The 18,411-nt window shown below is 31.8% G+C and overlaps 2 protein-coding genes across 2 annotated transcripts in view; one reads left to right on the top strand and one right to left on the bottom strand.

The window, feature by feature from the left end:
- LOC142321702 (uncharacterized) overlaps positions 1-9,022 on the bottom strand; it is a 44,387-nt gene extending 35,365 nt beyond the window's left edge. The window contains exon 1 of the mRNA XM_075359999.1: positions 8,959-9,022. The gene's annotated coding sequence lies outside the window, so the exon portion shown is untranslated. The remainder of the gene's footprint in view (positions 1-8,958) is intronic.
- LOC142321687 (testis-specific serine/threonine-protein kinase 1-like) overlaps positions 1-16,451 on the top strand; it is a 64,572-nt gene extending 48,121 nt beyond the window's left edge. Inside the window, exons 2-5 of the mRNA XM_075359975.1 lie at positions 121-341; positions 8,670-8,890; positions 10,507-10,846; positions 16,276-16,451. Of these exons, the coding sequence (XP_075216090.1) occupies positions 178-341; positions 8,670-8,890; positions 10,507-10,846; positions 16,276-16,450 (900 nt within the window). The 5' untranslated portion in view covers positions 121-177 and the 3' untranslated portion in view covers position 16,451. The remainder of the gene's footprint in view (positions 1-120; positions 342-8,669; positions 8,891-10,506; positions 10,847-16,275) is intronic.
- The last annotated feature ends 1,960 nt before the right edge of the window (positions 16,452-18,411 follow it).

Genomic DNA, 18,411 nt, shown 5'->3' with positions numbered 1-18,411 from the left:
TAATTATAAGTTTTATACGTTTTATTGGAAGTACAAGTAGACAGTTTTTATTACAGCATAATGTTTGGTGTAGTAAATGAATTCTAATATGTGAATTTCAAAAATTTCAATGTGTTTCAGGTTTATCAGGCAGTGCATAATCAGAAAGATTTTTACGGACCGGGCTCTCACCGAAAAATGATAATTGCATGTAAAATTGTTGATTCTGATACTGCACCTAAGGACTTCATAAAGAGGTTTTTTCCAAGAGAAATAGAAGTGATCTGTAGAATAAAAAATCCTTATTTAATTAGTACTTATTGTGTACTCCAACGAAAATCTAGGTACTACATTTTCATGAGGTAATGTATTATGGATACTTTTTTATTATCTTATAAAAAAACCTAATGCGGATATCATATAACTTTCGTGTACGCCTGTTAAATATACACATTTTTTAAAATAAAAAGTACATAAAATTTTATTTCATTAATAACTTCTGATATTTTTTTTTATTTTATTTTTTTTTAACTGTTATTAAATTATTTATCGTAAAAGTTTTTTTTACAGTCAGAGGTTAATAATTATTAATAAATCAATATATTTAAATTAAAAAAAAAAGAGAAGTCTGATTCGAATCAATGTGCCTTCTCCCTGTAAGATCCAATTATCTCATTAATTAAAATATTATTCGGCTATAACTCTGGAACCAATAAAAATAAATACCACTTATGATATATCGATTGAAAGCTCTCAATAAGGGCTTATTACTGCAGTTAAGAAAATGTCCAAAACCCAATTTTTTTTTTATTTTGGGTTTTTTGGATACAGGTTCTTTTTTAGATACAGGTTTTTACATAGATAGATCCAGTCGATAGCACTCAAAAGAGGAGGTGAACAACTAGATGTAACAATAGTCCTAAACCCAAAATTTCAATATCCTACGAGTAATAGTTTTTAAGATATGAGAGATACATACATACATACGTCACGCCGAAACTAGTCAAAATGGATTTAGGGATGGTGAAAATAGATATTTCCGTTAAAATCAGAAAACCGAAATTTTTCGCGGTCATAATACTTTATGACCGCGAAAAAATTACTTTACTTCGTAAAAGGCAGTAAAAATTAAATATAATAAACCATACTTTTATATTTTACATAGTCTTCAACACTACCCAAAAAATACTAAGTAAATTATTTACTCTTACAAGAGAATACACGTACATTTTAAACAGGAAAATATAGACGTGTTTAATTCCCGAAAAATTGTTAATTACTAATAGAAATATAAAATAACTGATGGAGTGAGATTCCTTATTGTTGATTTGACTTTCAGCTGAATCGCAGTTAGTATAGTGTTCGTGCAAAGTTACAAAGAGGAGAAAGCAAAGTCCCGAAAGTCACAGGGCTCCAAGATTCCAATAAATTAGAGTGTATAATGCAAATGTAAATTCGGGTAGTAATTTTTAAAATTCAGGGGAGTGAAAAAAATTTTTTTTTGATTTTAATCGTTTGATTGGTTTTGCCCTTTACCGTATCTTTCTCATCTGTGGCAGTCTTGGAAGTTTCTTAATTTCAACATATAATTCCTAAATCACAACATTCATAAATATCTGTAATGATACGTTATTCTTTCACTGATTTCTCCTCAACATAATTGAAAATAATAAAAACTCGAGATCAATAAACCGTACTTTAATAAAATTAAAATTAAATATTTCTGAACGTTATATTAGCGAAAAGAAAGTTACTTAAAAGCAACTATTTCAGACCAAAAACTGACGTACATTATTGTGATTAGTTTCTTGATAAACGGAACCATGTAATAGTATAATAAAATTATATTAATCACATTACACAATGTACTATTTTGTACAGTATTTTACTATCTTTAGAACATTATACATTAGTACAGTTTTTTAAAACATTATATTGAAAGTTCTGTAGAATATTCGTTGAAACCCCTTCTTTAATCCTATTAAATATTAAAAAACCTTTTAAGGAATTGTTGTCATTATATGAAATTTATCCGGAAAATTTTAACTATTTTTTAAATATATTTTCAACAAAGGAGCAATACGGTAAAAAACCAGATTATTTTCTATTTTATCAACAAAAAATTAAAGAATTTTCTTGATGTATAATTTTCACACCAGTTTCTACTCAGTAAAGATTTTTCTGTATAAAAATTGGTTATCATCAATTATTGGTTTATTAAGGAGCCTTAATTGTGATACTAATAATAAAAGCAAGAAAACGTTATGGTATTTTTGCTCATAATAAATGTAATCGTTAGGGTTTTTTATATAAAGGGCAAAGTAAAAAAGAAGTGAAATAATCATCTGTGGCGGGATAGAATCACACCTCGAATAAATGTTTTAAATAAAAAATCAGCAAAACAACGAGTTTCTTCGAATTTTTTTTCTTTTAATATTTTTTTTTTTAATACATCAGTTTTTCTGTTTTTTCATCTATACTAACTAAAAAACCGTTTTTTAGAATAAATTTTTGAAATTGCTTTCTGCTGATCAAAATAAATTTATAACCATTATATAGAGAAATAATCTACTGATTTTCATATAACAATAACGAAATAAGTGATTAAAAGGCTTGGTTTCTTCACAACTACGCAAGTTAAAGTTATTTGAGTAATATTCCTATATATTTTCCAGATAAAAAGTAAACTTAAAAAGTGCAAAATATTCAACAAACCAAAGAAAATTTTCTTGAAAGAGTAAACAGCATTTATTTTCGGATTAATGAATAACATTAATCTAATTATATTTGCAGTTAAAGTAAACAAATAATCTGTTAAAGATAGGGTGTGCTCATGACCAGACTAAATATGATTACCAACACTATCCTACAACTTAAAACATTATCACAATTTACAAATTACACTATGCGTAAATACATTAAAAAAAATATATTTTAACTGATCTATTAGTGTTTATTTATAATTATGTTATCTTTATTTTTCTTATCGTTAACGATTTCTAGTTGTATCAAGAGGAAATAGACAAACAGAAGTCTATCAGCCGTGGTAGGAATGGTTTTAGTAACCAATAAACCTTGCGCTGGAACGGTTTGCTTAAAAACTTCAGAGATGTATTTGAAACTTCCAAACGAAATGAAATTGAAAAATTCCGATTATACTTTGCTGCAACGGATTTTAAAAAAGCTTTAATATCCGCTAGTTTACAAAAAATGATTTGTAATAAAGGTGCATGTTGAATAAATATAGGTATTTCGTTGACTCGATTCAAAGAGTTATATTTTTAATAGTTTTATAGGATTTTAGTTGAGTAAATTCTTATGTAACATTTTTCATAATTAACAGAATATTAAAAGAATATTATGACTACGTATCTAGTTATAACTTCCTCGGTTCATTAAAATCTAATTTTATCGGATTTTAGAAAAAATGTTACACTGTTTAAATATTAAACTATTTCTTTTATATTCTAAAGTAAACTACTCCAAATTCTTTAAAACAGAAATGCTATTCGTATGTTTTTTTGACGATAATTACGGACATGTAATAACTTATTTTATTTAAACTAAAAATATACTCGTAATAACCTAGGCGTTCCCCCCCCCCCCCCAAGCCAACTGAGGATGGTCCAGCAGTTACTCATTGCGCATCCTCAGTGGTTGCCTGGCTTCTAACCTCCCGGGACCCCACAGGATCCGGCGATGCCATGCCCTGCGGGGGTCGCTCACCCAGTAGGCCGGGACTTGGTCTTTTCTTTTTGCCGTGTCTCAAACCAGTTTCTCTCCAAGGAGGGGTCTCCGGTCTTTTCAATTTTCCCGAACTCAAGGGGTCCCCGGTCAATCATCGAGAGCGACCCACCTAAGCGAACCGCCCTTTCATGAGCAGGGCTGCCCTTGTATTTCCCTACCACCAGTATCTGTCCCCATCCAATCCCCTAGCGTCTCTCTCCTTGATTTGTATTATTCTGGTTACCATAAAAGCTACGTTTTCCTATTCATGTTTTCCTTTTGCATGTACTGCAGAGTATTTTCCGGATGCAGTTGACTTATTCCAAATGAGTGCCTAATTTCAGGCACTCTCACTCTCTAAGCCGTTAAGTTTATCTTGACTTAATATTTTTTATTTGAAAACTGAATTACAGACACCATCTTTAAAAGAACATAACTTTAAAATTAGCAGTTCAGAAAAAAATCATTCCAAAATACTGGAAACTATTTAAAAGGTAAAGGGGAAGGTAAATAAAACAGATCATAATCTGACCAAAGAAAAAGGCAGAGTTTTAACTGTTACAGTTTTCTAGCCAAGAAATCTCAACGTTATAAACCAAGCTTAAACTTGCTATGTCTATTCTATTAACTCGTTGTTTAAACAAAAAAAAACTCATTGTTGAAGTCTAGGAAAAACTAGAGTTTTTACATAATTTTTTTGGATATTCAAATTCCGACTTCTGTAACTTCGACAAAACAAATCTGTTAAATACGTATGCAGCAAATTTTTAATACGTATAGGCTTTATCCTCATAAAATTTCAAGTCATTTTAGATATTATTTCAACGACAGCGGGCTTTTAGAATATTGATATTTCCGTTACTAGATTAATATCAAAAATAACTTCTTAACACAATAATAATTTCTATAATATAAATTTTAAAAGATATTTTCTATGAAAATAGAATAATAGTTTCCAGAAAGTAAAAAGGTATTTTAATACTGTCGATGTTTGAGGTTCGACAAGGATATGGAGACATATCACAGGTAGAAATTTTATTCCGGGAAATCCACTTAAAAAATTTGTTGATAAATGAAAGATTAATGATCGAAAATCTTCCAGAATTGGGCGAAAACAATGAGCTAAGGTTGGTTATTCATTAGGCAGTTTAGAAGACATATTTAATTTTCTCTCTTGCGAATGTCACGTTGACGTTAAATGATTTTGTATCAATAGTCAAAAAAGTACTTTTCTTATTTTTTTTAAACTTTTTAAAGGCACATTTAATTAATGAAATGAAATTTCCGAGGGTAGAATAAAATGACTGGGGAAATAAACTAAGACTATCTATCTGTCTAACTTTAATTCCATCCCGTTCTTAAGTTCATTAAAAATCGAGTTGATAGGTATTTAACTCATCGGCAAAGATATAGCGTGCTAATATAACAATTTACCGTCTGTAATTATTACACCCTAAGCCCTATTCAAAAAGAAACAATTGAACTTGACCGTTTAATATTATTAATTTCTATTATTGCGTTATCAAATAAACCGTAATTAAAAGAACAAGTAATAATTCCAGATCTTGAATAAATATGGTTATACATTTTTATCATCCATGTTGTGGAATGAGTTTAATAATATTTACTTTTCTTAAAAATTTGTTTGATAATAGTATGTATTCGGTCAACTGATTAGATATCATGAAATCAGATAACAATTAACCGGTAGACTTACGTCGTAGACAATTACAGAATAATTTATTTTTAACCATAATTTAACAAGAAAATATGTTGACACAGGAATTCATCTTAAAATTTAGATTACAAGAAATAAAAATTTAGCTGAATTATGCAAAAAATAAGGAGTAGCGGTCGTAAATCAAAAGTAATCGTTTTGAGTAAGAGATCTTATTCCTATAAAACGATTCAATTACACTAATAGACAAAAAAAAATTAATGTTTCTCAAGTGTGATAACATTTCTTGAATTGCTTTTTTGCGTACATTACAGATCTGTAAAAAATTTCTATCAACCATCATTTTAAACAAAACTACGCTTAAAAAAAATTAAGGGAAAAATAGTTAACTCTGTAAAATTTATAATGCATTTATTATGCCATGATGGCATAATCGTAATACGAAACTAAGCTTCCGACAAAATATCAACGGATGCTAAATGGATAATCGATAGTATTTTCAGTATCGATTTATTTTTATCGAAAATAGTTGTGTTTTAAGATCTGCTACGATATAGAATGAATGAATTACGGTAGTAAAATTTATTAATTTATTTTATAATTAATATTACTGTTGTATTTATTATTTATAAACACTAAAAAAAAATCTTATGATTTTTTGACGGGCAGTGTGTTCAATCACGTAAGCATATTCTTTCTTTTTGCTCTTATTTGTTGGTGTTGCTTCTTCTTACTTACTGTTTAAAAACATTAAAAAAAAAAATTGATTTTTTTGACGGGCGGTATGTTCGATCATGTAAGCATGTTCTCACGCACGCCGCTGGCCTCCGTGGCGCGAGTGGTAGCGTGTCGGCCTTTCATCCGGATATCCCGGGTTCGAACCCCGGTCAGGCATGGAATTTTCCCACGCTACATTGTCATTCATCTCATTCTTTGAAGTAATACCTAATGGTGGCCATGGAGTAAAAAAAAGGGTCGTACACACATACAAATGCTCTTTAGTAGCGAAGGATTTATTATAGTTATGTGTACTATATATTACTGTAACAAATTACTATAACGCAATACTTTATGGTATGCAAGATCCAAGTTAAATTAACAAATTACTTCAAATTCATTATCGTTAACGTAATTCGTAAACTTTATACATTTTATGATTTTTTGAGCATCAGTCGCTTTGTAGGCATTAAAACTTATCATCTACAAATCTTTCAAAGCGTAATCTAACAGCATTAAAACTAACTGAATAAATCGTTGTGGTTAAAACGCAAATTGATAACAAAAACGGCCTTTCTTAAATTATAATAAAGATATGTATTATAAATACGGGATTACTTACTTCAGCAATTCTTGTGTTAGAAATGAATTTAATAATACATTACTTCCTAATAATAAAAATTTAGTATTAAATCTAGTTTAATAGTAATCTAAAAGAGAAATAGAAGTAACTATATTTTTGTTAACCTATACTATAATAATAAGCCAAGTTGAATTTACTAGTTTATTATCTATCGAATCTCTTAAGTTACACTTAAAAAAAATTAAACATGATAGATGAATGTATATAATGGATCGTAAATAATGAATTTTATCCATTAATCAGACGGATAAATTGTGGATAATAGTGGTAATATTAACAGATTTTAGAAGCGAGTCTTCAAAAAATTACCCTTTAGAAACCAAATTTAAAAAATATACATATGTCTTATCTATAAAATTGTAAGATTTAATAATTTTAAGATCATTTTTTACTTGTTATGAATAGGACGGTGAGAAATCTTTCAATGTCAAGCCGATCATTTTGTTAGTTCAAAAGTAAGATCGCTTTGGTTCCTTTAATAGATTTAACATTTACTTTACAAACGCTGTCGATCTCAGCTATTGGTTTGAGAAATTGCTCTAGAGAAATTGAGAAATTTTTTATTTAGGATACATAGAAAGCAAACTGCATGAAACATTGAAAATAAACAAAAAAAATAAAAAATTGCCGGCCCATTGTAACTATAACAGACAGCGAAATAGGCCAAAATTAGGCGCAAATAAGCCTAAAATTATTTGGAAGCGCACTCACATTTTGATCTGCAAAAAATTTATTTTTTTCGGAAGTTAAGATAAAATCCACTGTTAAATAATACGGGACCGGTACCTAATAGTCCTCCAACATTTTTAACTTTTCCTTCAATATTTAACTTTTATTAACATTTTTTTATGGTGAGAGTTAATTTTACGATACACTGAAAAATTCTCTTGCTATATTTTTAAGGTCAATCATGTTGTTACCTTCTGTTTTGTTATATCAGAGGAGTCAAAGAGGACGTGGTGACTAGTTCTGGTGAAGTTTAAGTGGTTTATGCTTTAGTAAACGCCATATAACTTAGCGGGTGACTTTGCCGTATGCAAAATGTAAAAAAACAATGTATATAATCGATGTAAAATACCATTTTCTTTGTCGGTGTAACATGAATTCGATTATAAAGATTTGAATTCAAATAAGATTATGGAGAATCGCGATGGACGTAGATTGAAACAATTTTACGAATTAAAAACGCGCACGAGGAATGGTTTTTTGTCGTTCAAATACAATCTGAGTGCACTGCATTATTTAGCTGCAGTTTGTTTAAAAACTTATTCTAACGTTTTAGTATTGATTAATTGAAAATTTAACGTTAAAATATTACATAATTTAAAATTAAAATATTACATGATTGTCACAGTTTCGGTTTCGTACGTTATAATCAACGTGTACGCAGAGTTAATTTACTTAACGATTTCGCAGTTTTCACATGTAGCTGCTGATTAATCGTAATAAGATAGGATAGATAGGTTGTAGAACAAAATCTTCAATAAACAATAAAACTAATTAAATCTTAGGATGTAGCCTTCACACCGATTAAATGGTGAAGTAAAAAAAAAAAAATGTTTAACAGCTGATTCATGAACTGCGAAAAAATATATCGTGACTGTAGGGTAAAAATTGTTATGTGTAGGGAAAAAACTATTTTCTAAAATTTTTCTGTATTTTTTATCATTCCGTAACCTTTATAACCAAAATATCTCGAAACCAACATTTCACTATACGTTTTCACTCATTGGTACACATGTACATTCGGCAAACTTTGATAGATACTGCATTCTTTATTTTCTTGAAAGATTTTACTAAAACTTCGGCCATGTACTTAGTTTGTATTTCATGTAACACATCTGAGAATATTGTATACATCTACAGATAATCAAAATTGTTTTAAATTACTATTAGTTGTAACAGTCTTTTTACTTTTTTTTAAAGGTACTGTGAAGGAGGTGACCTACTTGATTATATATATTCTAAAGACATATCAGAATCGAGAGCAAAATTATGGATGAATCAGTTAGGTATAGCACTTCTCTATTTACACAGAATGAACATTGCACACAGAGATATTAAATGTGAGAACATTTTAATAACAAATAACTTAAACGTTAAATTAGCTGATTTTGGATTTGCGCGATTCGTTGTCGATAACGGAGGTAAGAAAGAGCTAAATTAACATTATAAATTGTTAAAGTAGATATTTAAACTCTGTTATAAAACTTACCAAATAAAAAGAAAAAGTTTAAATTAAGCCGTAAATGGAGATGTAGCCAATTTTTAAATAAGTAGATTATCTGCAAAGAAAAAGACCACGAATAATCAAAAATGAACCAAACGTGGATCTTTTTTAAACTTAAAAAAAGTAAAATGAAAGTTCCTGTTTTGGGAACTTTTGTAATACTGATGAAACTATGAAAGCCAGAATTGACAAAAATTTGAAACTAATTTTCAAAACTTATTGTTTCTTAATAACTTACAACAATACTATTTTATTCATAAGAAAAAGATTGCCTGCGTTATAAATTCCCGAGAAAATAAAATTCTATTAATTTTATCACTTTCAAAAATCCCCTTTTTAGATGGAAAGATCAGTATATATAAATGAATGCTTCATTTCGACATTATTATAGATTTATGACCAATTACCTTCACATAACTCGCTTTTTTTACTGCTACAAAAATTTGAATTCTGATGGGTGTAAAAAATGTGAATACTGTGCTGGAATCAAACTCGAAATTTTCAAATAATAAGCAGAGATTAATTCCCCCAATGGAGCTAGTCGGATAATAAAAAAAACATCTGGGATAACTTAATCGAATAAATTAACAAATCAAACTTAACTAAATACATGCAGAATTCTTGATTCGTTTAAAGAAAAGATATTTTTTAGAAATACCACTTAAAAAAATAAGTTTAGTGAATATTATAGATCAGTGATACAAATTATAATCATTACTACGGTAATACGTAAAGTCTTTGAAGATAATTTTCAGTACTCAAATCTGCCAAACGCAAAGCAAATAAAGTAGAGTAAATACCGAATAAAAGTTCAAGTTAATACTCGACAACCTATTTCTCACTTGGTCTAGTCAAATTTTTACCAACATCTTTCTACTAACAATAAAATAGGGCGATTTTTGGAGATTAAGAGCGCCAAGTGTTTGATTACTTTACATGAAATCGGTATTTATGTAGTCCAAATTTTTTTTATGTATAGTGTAAATAAAAACTGAAACTTTGAAACGTTTTACGGTTAAGTATTCTTGCAATAAATATTGACATTTTAAATAAAATGGTCAGATAATAAGTATTCAAAATCTTGTCGATTCAATTAATCACAAAGCTCAGGTTGGGTTTTAATTAACCACACACTTCAGGAATAGTCGACCTGAAACTTTACAAGACTACGTACATATCATTCTCATTCATCGTTTGAAGTAATATCTTACGGTGGTTCCGGAGGCTAAACAGAAAAATAAAGAAAGAATCTCCTCGAATAGTGGCCTCAAAATTATTTTACTCATTATCCTTTTTAATTTACCACTTTCTTTATAAAAAATTATTTTTTTTTTTATTTATGTATAGTTTATTTACAAATTTTGCTCTGAATTTTATACGAATTTTGTAATTCTGCTCTGATCAAGATTTTCTCAGTTTTTGTTAATCCTTCCAGCAAATAGAAATTGCTTTTTTAATCATAATGTAGCACAACTATTAATGTTTAAATTTAACTATTTAGTATATAATTACTTTATGAATTTCATGTTTCAGGAAATTTTCTTATGAGTAGAACGTTTTGCGGCTCCTTACCGTATACCGCACCAGAAATATTGGAAGGACACGCCTATGATGCCAGAAAAGCTGATATGTGGTCGCTGGGTGTTGTCCTCTACGTTATGTTGAACAGAAGTTTACCATTTGAAAGCCAATCGGTTAAAATACTGATTCAAATGCAATTAGCTAATCAACCTGTTAGACATCGACCAAAAGCCATGTCTACAACAACAGAGCTTTTCAGGCGAACAGTTGATCAACTTATAGTCGTAGATCCTAGAAGACGTTGGAATGTGTCAAACCTTTTGACTTCTCAGTGGATTAATTTAGGAAATGGGTAAGTTCATAAACATAATAGGATTAAATAATTTGTTATTAAAAAAAAGTATATATATAAACAAAATCATCATTAAAATTATTAATTTATTATTTTATAAATTTATTTCAGTTACATTATATTCTCAAGGTTGTGAAAATAATACTTACTGATAAGATCTCCAAACAAAGTCGCTGAAGTTGAAAGGCGCTGTTGTACATAGTCCGTCACACAGGAAAAGTGACTCACTTGAAATAAATTACAAGGCGTTGTTTATTTTTAGTTTATATGACTTTTTATTCAAAATAGGCTGCTTGACAGTCAGTACACAACTGGAAGCGTTGGAAAAATTGTTCGAAACAATTCTGATACTCAACCTTTAAAATTGCTTGCAGTACCGTGGTCGTAGCCCTCTGGATATCTGAAATCGTGTCGAAACGATGAAAACACTCGAAATGCTGACAACACCATGTTTCGTCACCTGTTACGATGCAAGACACGAAGTTTGGATCCCTAGCGGTCGATCTTTTCATGTCTCTGCAGTGTTCTACTCTGCAATCTTTTTGATCATCAGTGAGTGTGTGGGTGAGGCACAAGGTGACAACAGATCTTCTTTTTACCCAAATTTTTAGTTAGAATGCGATGCATAGTTGTTTTAGGAATTCCATGATCTCAATTAACCTAGTAGATGCATAACGATCATTTTGAAGAATTTCAGCCACTTTTTGAACATTTTCTTCTACTCAAACTGTCGATGATGCTCCTGGACGTAGATCATCTTCAATGCTCTCACCTTGCATACCACTTAAAAACGTTTTTACGACCCACGGCTTCACTACCATAAACAGTTTGTATAATTTTAAAGTGGCTGTGAAACTTTTACCCAGTTTAAAAAAACTTAATGTTTGTACGTTGCTCCATTGCTCCTTTCACGACCGTAGTTCAAAACATACTGTTAAAGTTTTGGTTATTACGAGCAGTCTGTGATGCAAGCGCTGTTAAATTTAAAACGGAAGGTAGTCGGAATACCACGCTAGTTAATGCATGCATCCGTCCACAAATCGCATTAGTAGTTACACGAATATAAAATCAGCCACCTTTCCTGTGGGACGGACTGTGTAGGTTTTAATATTGTTTAGAAAATCTTTGGATTTCGGATGGTCTCCATTCAACAGCGCTTCAAGTACCTTCGGCGGTTCTTGAATTGGAGGTTAACAGACCTTCCCTGACGCACAACATATCCCTTTTAGTTCCCCTTTCCATTTGCGAGCATGACAATACCAACACCTGCTGTCATGGCGCCAGTATGTCCATGTTCGACGAACTTATACATAATCTGTACGTAATAGTTAAAGCCACTTCTACCCTTATGTAACCATGATAGTTCTACAATGACATCAGTATGAACTCATGAGAAATTTAACTGCAACTCGCGTTGAAAATTTATTGCAGCTAGAGTCTGCGCGTAGCGCTCTCCATCAGCAGCTAAAGAGAATCACGCACTTCAGCTTTTTCAGAGGACTGAGACACTTTTATTCTTTTAGCAAACTTTGAATAAGAAAAAAGGTTACTTCTCTTTGTTGAAGACATATTTTTTACCTCTGACAATCCAGTATCGACAGCCAAAAAAAAAAAAAAAAAAAAAAACCATACCCACAAATGTTTGCTAAATGTGCTAACTTTACATTTAGCTAATTACTTTAGCAACTAATTACTTGTGCAATTACTTTAGCTAATTACTTGTGCAACTTTACACAATTTTAAGCTAATTACAGGAGTAATAATGTTGCAACACCGCAACACTGGACGCCGGACTTATAGCTGTTTGTAGTCGGCCGGATCTATCCTTGTGCACATCTTTAAATTCTCTCTGCCACTGCCATTGAACCTCGTGAATGTTCTCGTACTTCCAGTTCCACTTCAGTTACAGCCTTGCGTTCAAGAAACGATAAGCGAACTTCAGCCATTGTTACTATTCGACTGTCTTCTGTTACACTGGCTAATATGAATAGTTCGTTCCACCACCAACCATCCGCTGGTGTAAATTACCAGCTCCGCCTACCATGACAAATTTAATACCTTACATTATACATTAAATTTATAAGTGTAAATCTTTTTGTTTAGATATTATTTATTACAAACAGTGAGTATATATTTTTTGGACCCCTCCGATTTTTTCTTGTGTTTCTATAGTTTAGCATTAAAGATGTAGATAAAAATTGCTAGTATTTCAAATGTGATTATAAAAAAAATACTCGTATAATTTACATTCAAAAAAAAAAACAGATTTCAAAAAGCCTAAGATTAAAGGTGTATATAAAACCGATAAATTATGGCCTATTGTCAAAACCAGAGGTATGTCTATTATCAGGCCTTCTACCTCTAACGTAAATTTTATTTGGAATAAATCATTTGCATAAAGAAAATACTTTCTGCTTAAAGGTGTGGAAAAGTCTCATGAAAATATTCAACCTTTAGTTCGTTTTAAATATATATATATATATATATATATATATATATATATATATTATATTTATTTATTTTACTTTAAATCATCTATACGTATTTTATTTGAAATTGTTTTCTTAAAACGTTATTTAAAATGGAAATCTCAATTGTCTTTTATTATTAATACCAAAATGGATCAAAATAATAATTTGTTTACCGTATTTATTCGAGTACCCCGCGCCACCGAATAAGCTCCGCACCTCGATCTTCGGGACTGAAAATCTAAAAAAAAAAATCCAGTATATACCGGTATTTTAAACTGCAACAGATATGATAAAAAAATACGTAAATACGAAAATATTCAGAAAGTAAAGCATTTAATTCGTTAATTTAAATTACAATATTAATATACATTAATAATTAATTACCGTAAGTACTAGTTTAGTTCAGAATCAGTAGGCCAGTAAAACGAAAAGAAAGTATCATGTTGAAAAAGATCATTTCAATACACTTTTTAATATGGGTTTATTTTTAATTAATCACTGTCACTGTCAATGTCTGTAGAAGAGTTACCGGTAGTCTCCACGTCGCTCTGCCAAAGGTGATTGTCTTCACTACCATCAAGTTCATTAGATATTCTGCAATTTTTAAAACTTTTCCTTACTAATTCCGTGAAAATATCTTTGCAAGCATCTTTTATCCAAACACAAATCGGGCGTTTGATTCTTTCTGTAGGCGTGAGAAAGAAATTTTCATCAGCCATCCATTTACTGTACGGTTGTTTTAATGCAGATTTGAACGGTTTACCACCAAGTCAATGGTCACATTACCACAGCGTATAACCTCCTTCTCCGTTCTCCCGAGGATTACTAATGAAACATCATCGGCAAACGCAGTAATATGAACACCATCCGGATAACTCACCTGAGGATGCCATCATAAGCAATGTTCCACAGAGTAGGTCCCAACACCGAACCTTGTGGAACACTACACTCCTCAATCTACCTCAATCTCTAGCTCCTGTCTCTCAGCCACTCGTACCACCACACGATTTGTGAAGCAATCCTGAAGTCAATACTTATTAAATATGGACTAATATCACGCCTCCTTAATTCCTCTAGAACGCATCCAAAAGACAGTGCGTTGAATGCATTACGCTCATCCAACAACGCCATCGCAGGGATGGCCCTTGTCCTCCATGTGCCTGCAGCTGCTTCGTTCACCAGGCCCATCACTCTATTCACTGCATCCATCGTGGTGCGCCCCTTCCGAAAGCCACACTGCAACTCACTGATTCCTCCTTTCCTATCTATCTCCTCCAGCAGCCTCTCCACAATTAGTCTCTCAAATACTTTACTCAAAAAACTGAGAAGTCACAGTGGTCAAAACCTGCTCCAGTCTCTCACTCTGCCCTCTCACTTTTTCAACATAACTGCCTTGACCCCATTTCATTCCTCTGGTCAACGATCCTCAAACAGGATTCTATTAAACGCCGTTCGAATCTGGCACAGCACCACCTCTACCGCCGCAACCACAGCCTCATCTGGCACCCCATCCAGGCCCAGAATTTTCTTCCTGTGTAGCCTCCTTGCTGCCGGTTGAATGTCCTCCAAAGAAAAAGGGGGATCTCCACGGCCGCTATCTCTGTCCACATCCCAGCCTGACATCGAGGAAAAAGCTCCTCTAAATATCTACTCATAAATTCCACCGAGAGAACAGGTAGCACCCTACCAAACTTGCCAGACATTTTTCGGTAGGCGCTAACCCAGACGTCGTCATCTGATTTTGAGCAAAGCTCCCTCCATTTAACCTTCTTACTTTTTCAAATAGCTCTTCTATACTCTCTCCTCTTATCGGACAACAAGTCTCTGCAACGACCGACCTCCTTATCATCGTCACTCCTCCTCCTCACTCTCTGCATCCGAGGTCCGAGCCTTTATTCAACAAGCTAGTCCATGCCCCGTAACCTTCTCTTCGAGAAGCGTTCCTCTAAAGTTGGTGACATTACCTCCCCACGCCACACTTTAGGTATTTAAACCATCTGCCACAACCACATATTTCCCCGCCAAAAGTAAGGAAGTAGCCCAAAACGCCTAAAACCAGAAGGAAACTGCAAACAGAGGACGGGGAAGGGAGTTATAAAGGAAAAACCAAAATCCCTAATAACACTTGCTACAAGTTTGAATAATTTCACAGAGGGAAAATATTCAAAGTCACAGGGAAATAGTCACAGTCAAAATACTCAGTTACAGGGAAAAACATCAATAAAAAAACTACTGTAATTTTAATACCACAATATATTAGGGAGATGTCAGCAATCATGTACGGGTGAATAGATAGTACCTTTCGTTCAGTCACTGGTAACGTACAGATTGAATGCACGTTTACCGGCCTTCTTGGCGCGAGTGGTAGCGTCTCGACCTTTCATCCGGAGGACCCGGGTTCGAATCCCGGTCATCAGGTATGGAATGTCGCAGGCTACAAAAATTATCATTCCACGTGCATAGTTTTAGAAGCCGACTCCTTAACTTCATCCCTTGGACCCGCACCACATACATAATCCGCGCTACTCAGGGCCTTCCTTCTTTTCGTTAGTTCAGTGAGCCACTACAAACATTCTTTAATTTCCAACTTTGTGTTTGTATTGGCCAATACAAACACGAAGTAATACCTAACGGTGGTCCCGGAGGTTAAAAAAAAAAAAATTTTGCCACTAGCCACTCTCACACTTAATCGGTCGCAGTGCATTACGTACTGCGGCTGATTAAGTTCTGCAATAGATAGGTGTCTCTGTTAAATTCGATTTCGATAGACAACTGAAAATATTTAAGATAAATGTTTTATTTACTTCTTTGCTCACTTAAGTTGAATGCAGTAAAGATTTTCTAGTAAAGCATTTATCTTAGCCTACTGTTTATAGGCTTATTAAATAGTTATATTTTGTAATAAAGTTTCCTGTTTTCAATAGCACTCATAAATAATTTTTTTTTTTTTTGTTACAGTCGCCACACTAACGATCGTTTGCAAAGACTAAACGTACCCTACGACTCAAGAGATCGTCAAAATCTGGGAAAATTAATATCTCAAGCGGCTAATAATGCTGCCAACAAAAATCCTAATCTCTTTATAATAAAACATGACATAACTAAATCAGCTGAGAGCCTTAGACTTGTGTGATAGCAACTTTTTATTAAAAAAATATATACGTAAATACATGAAATCTTGTCTCTTTTCCTATTAAGGCGTTTTTGAATGGATTACTTAATTTTAATGAAAAGAAAACATAAAAAAACTATATTGCGCCATTTTGTTGATCATGACGTTTAAGCGGTAACCGTCTGTTTGCCACGAGAAGTTCTTTTAAAAACATGCCTTAGGGTACTACTATAACACCAACCCTTAGTCGTAAACAAATTGTCATTTTATCCCTTGATTGCCGTTTAGTAAAAATAAATAAGAAAACAAATTTAAAAAAACCTTTTTATAATATATTTGAGCAACGTTTCCTAGAAAAATTTTCTGATAAAAGCTTTTTCCAGTTATTTCTATCTCCTTACTGAAAAGCAGCATACTAGTTAATTTTCATACAATTGTAAATTGTACCATCATTATTTTATCTGTGATACTTTACAGGTACTCAGAAAAATTTACGTCCACTTGTCAGCTCTTAAAAATACGTCTAACGATGCTGACAGGAGATGCGTAGGTGTACCTATGAGAAAACTCCAGTGAGGTAGTGGTTAGGAGTTATACTACTTTTTTTTTTCTTTTTTTGCAATCCCCTCTCGATCCGCTTTCGTTTTTCTTTTTTATGGAACTTCTCTAAATTATTATATTACAAATTTTAAGTAAAATATTTTCTTAAATTCTTATAATGTCAAATAGAGTTAAATTTGAACAAATACCTTAAATAAATTACTTTAAAAAGACAATCCAGGTAAAGTTAATACAGATGCAAATCAATGTCCATTTTTTTACGTAATATAATTCTTTAAAATCTACTTTAAAATTATGCAGTCTTTATTAAGGTTAAATTTTTTTAATGTCCAGACGAAATGTACAAGATTCAGTTTGCACCGTGCCCAGATGCGATACAAGTTCAAACCTGCCAATTGACAATATTTTGCATGTTTACTTTTTTAAGTGACTTATATAATAATTAACAGATTTCCTGAACAAGTTATTAAATAAAACAAATTCTTATACTTGGAATAAGGGAAGTGTATGTTTTTTTAATTATATATTGAAATGAAAAGAACAACTGATTAAATTCTTAGATTTACAATTAGGAAAACATTTCCTATACAGATGGAAGTGGTGTACTCGTAAATTAAACACTTCAATGAATAAGAATTCCACACTTCAATGAATAACGCCCAACATTCTGTCAGATATCAAATCAGAGAGAACAATTCCAAAAATGTTTTTTTTTTTTTTTTTAAGGGGAGGACAACCCAGAACAACGACGCAGTGTTGCAGAATGTTAATATTGCGAGTGCTCTTTACCATATCTCTCAATGTAAATTTCCGTAATTTTGGTTTTTAATCTTACAATGTAATTCCTTCAAAGCTTTGTAATGGCAAAACAATTATCTTGTCTCTATTACAGTATCTTATGTTTATTTACAATATTCAAGTTTAGAACATAACACGATATATTATGCAGATATTAATATCCCCACGTACACATACACACAAACACGCTAGCGCGTGACAGATACAAAAAATTTATAATATAGCATTTCTAATTCTGGACGTACAGAACTGTGTAAATAATAGCAGGAAGAAAAATGCAGCTTTTTCATTTCAAACGGATTGGAAGAGTGAGGTATTTGTTTCACGTTGCGTTTTGATGAAATTCCCATTTAAATGGGTATTAAAATTACACTAAGTATTTTATCCTTTCTAAGGTATTACGGTATCTGTTTTTTTTAAATTCTTAATGAGGTGTTAAAGCTTGTAATATAAAAAAAAATATCACTGCGATGGGGTACGAGACACTTATCACTGTAATCGCCTCTAGTTGGTTAGATGAATACAAAAAAACTAAATAAGTTAGAAGACAAACCACAAATAAAAATCATTTGTGGTTTATCTTGATAGAGATAAAAGTCCAAGTCCTACATCTTGGACGAAGC

This window comes from Lycorma delicatula, chromosome 1, assembly GCF_047948215.1.
Source record: "Lycorma delicatula isolate Av1 chromosome 1, ASM4794821v1, whole genome shotgun sequence".
Taxonomy (NCBI): domain Eukaryota; kingdom Metazoa; phylum Arthropoda; class Insecta; order Hemiptera; family Fulgoridae; genus Lycorma; species Lycorma delicatula.
This window is presented reverse-complemented; position numbering and strand designations above follow the sequence as displayed.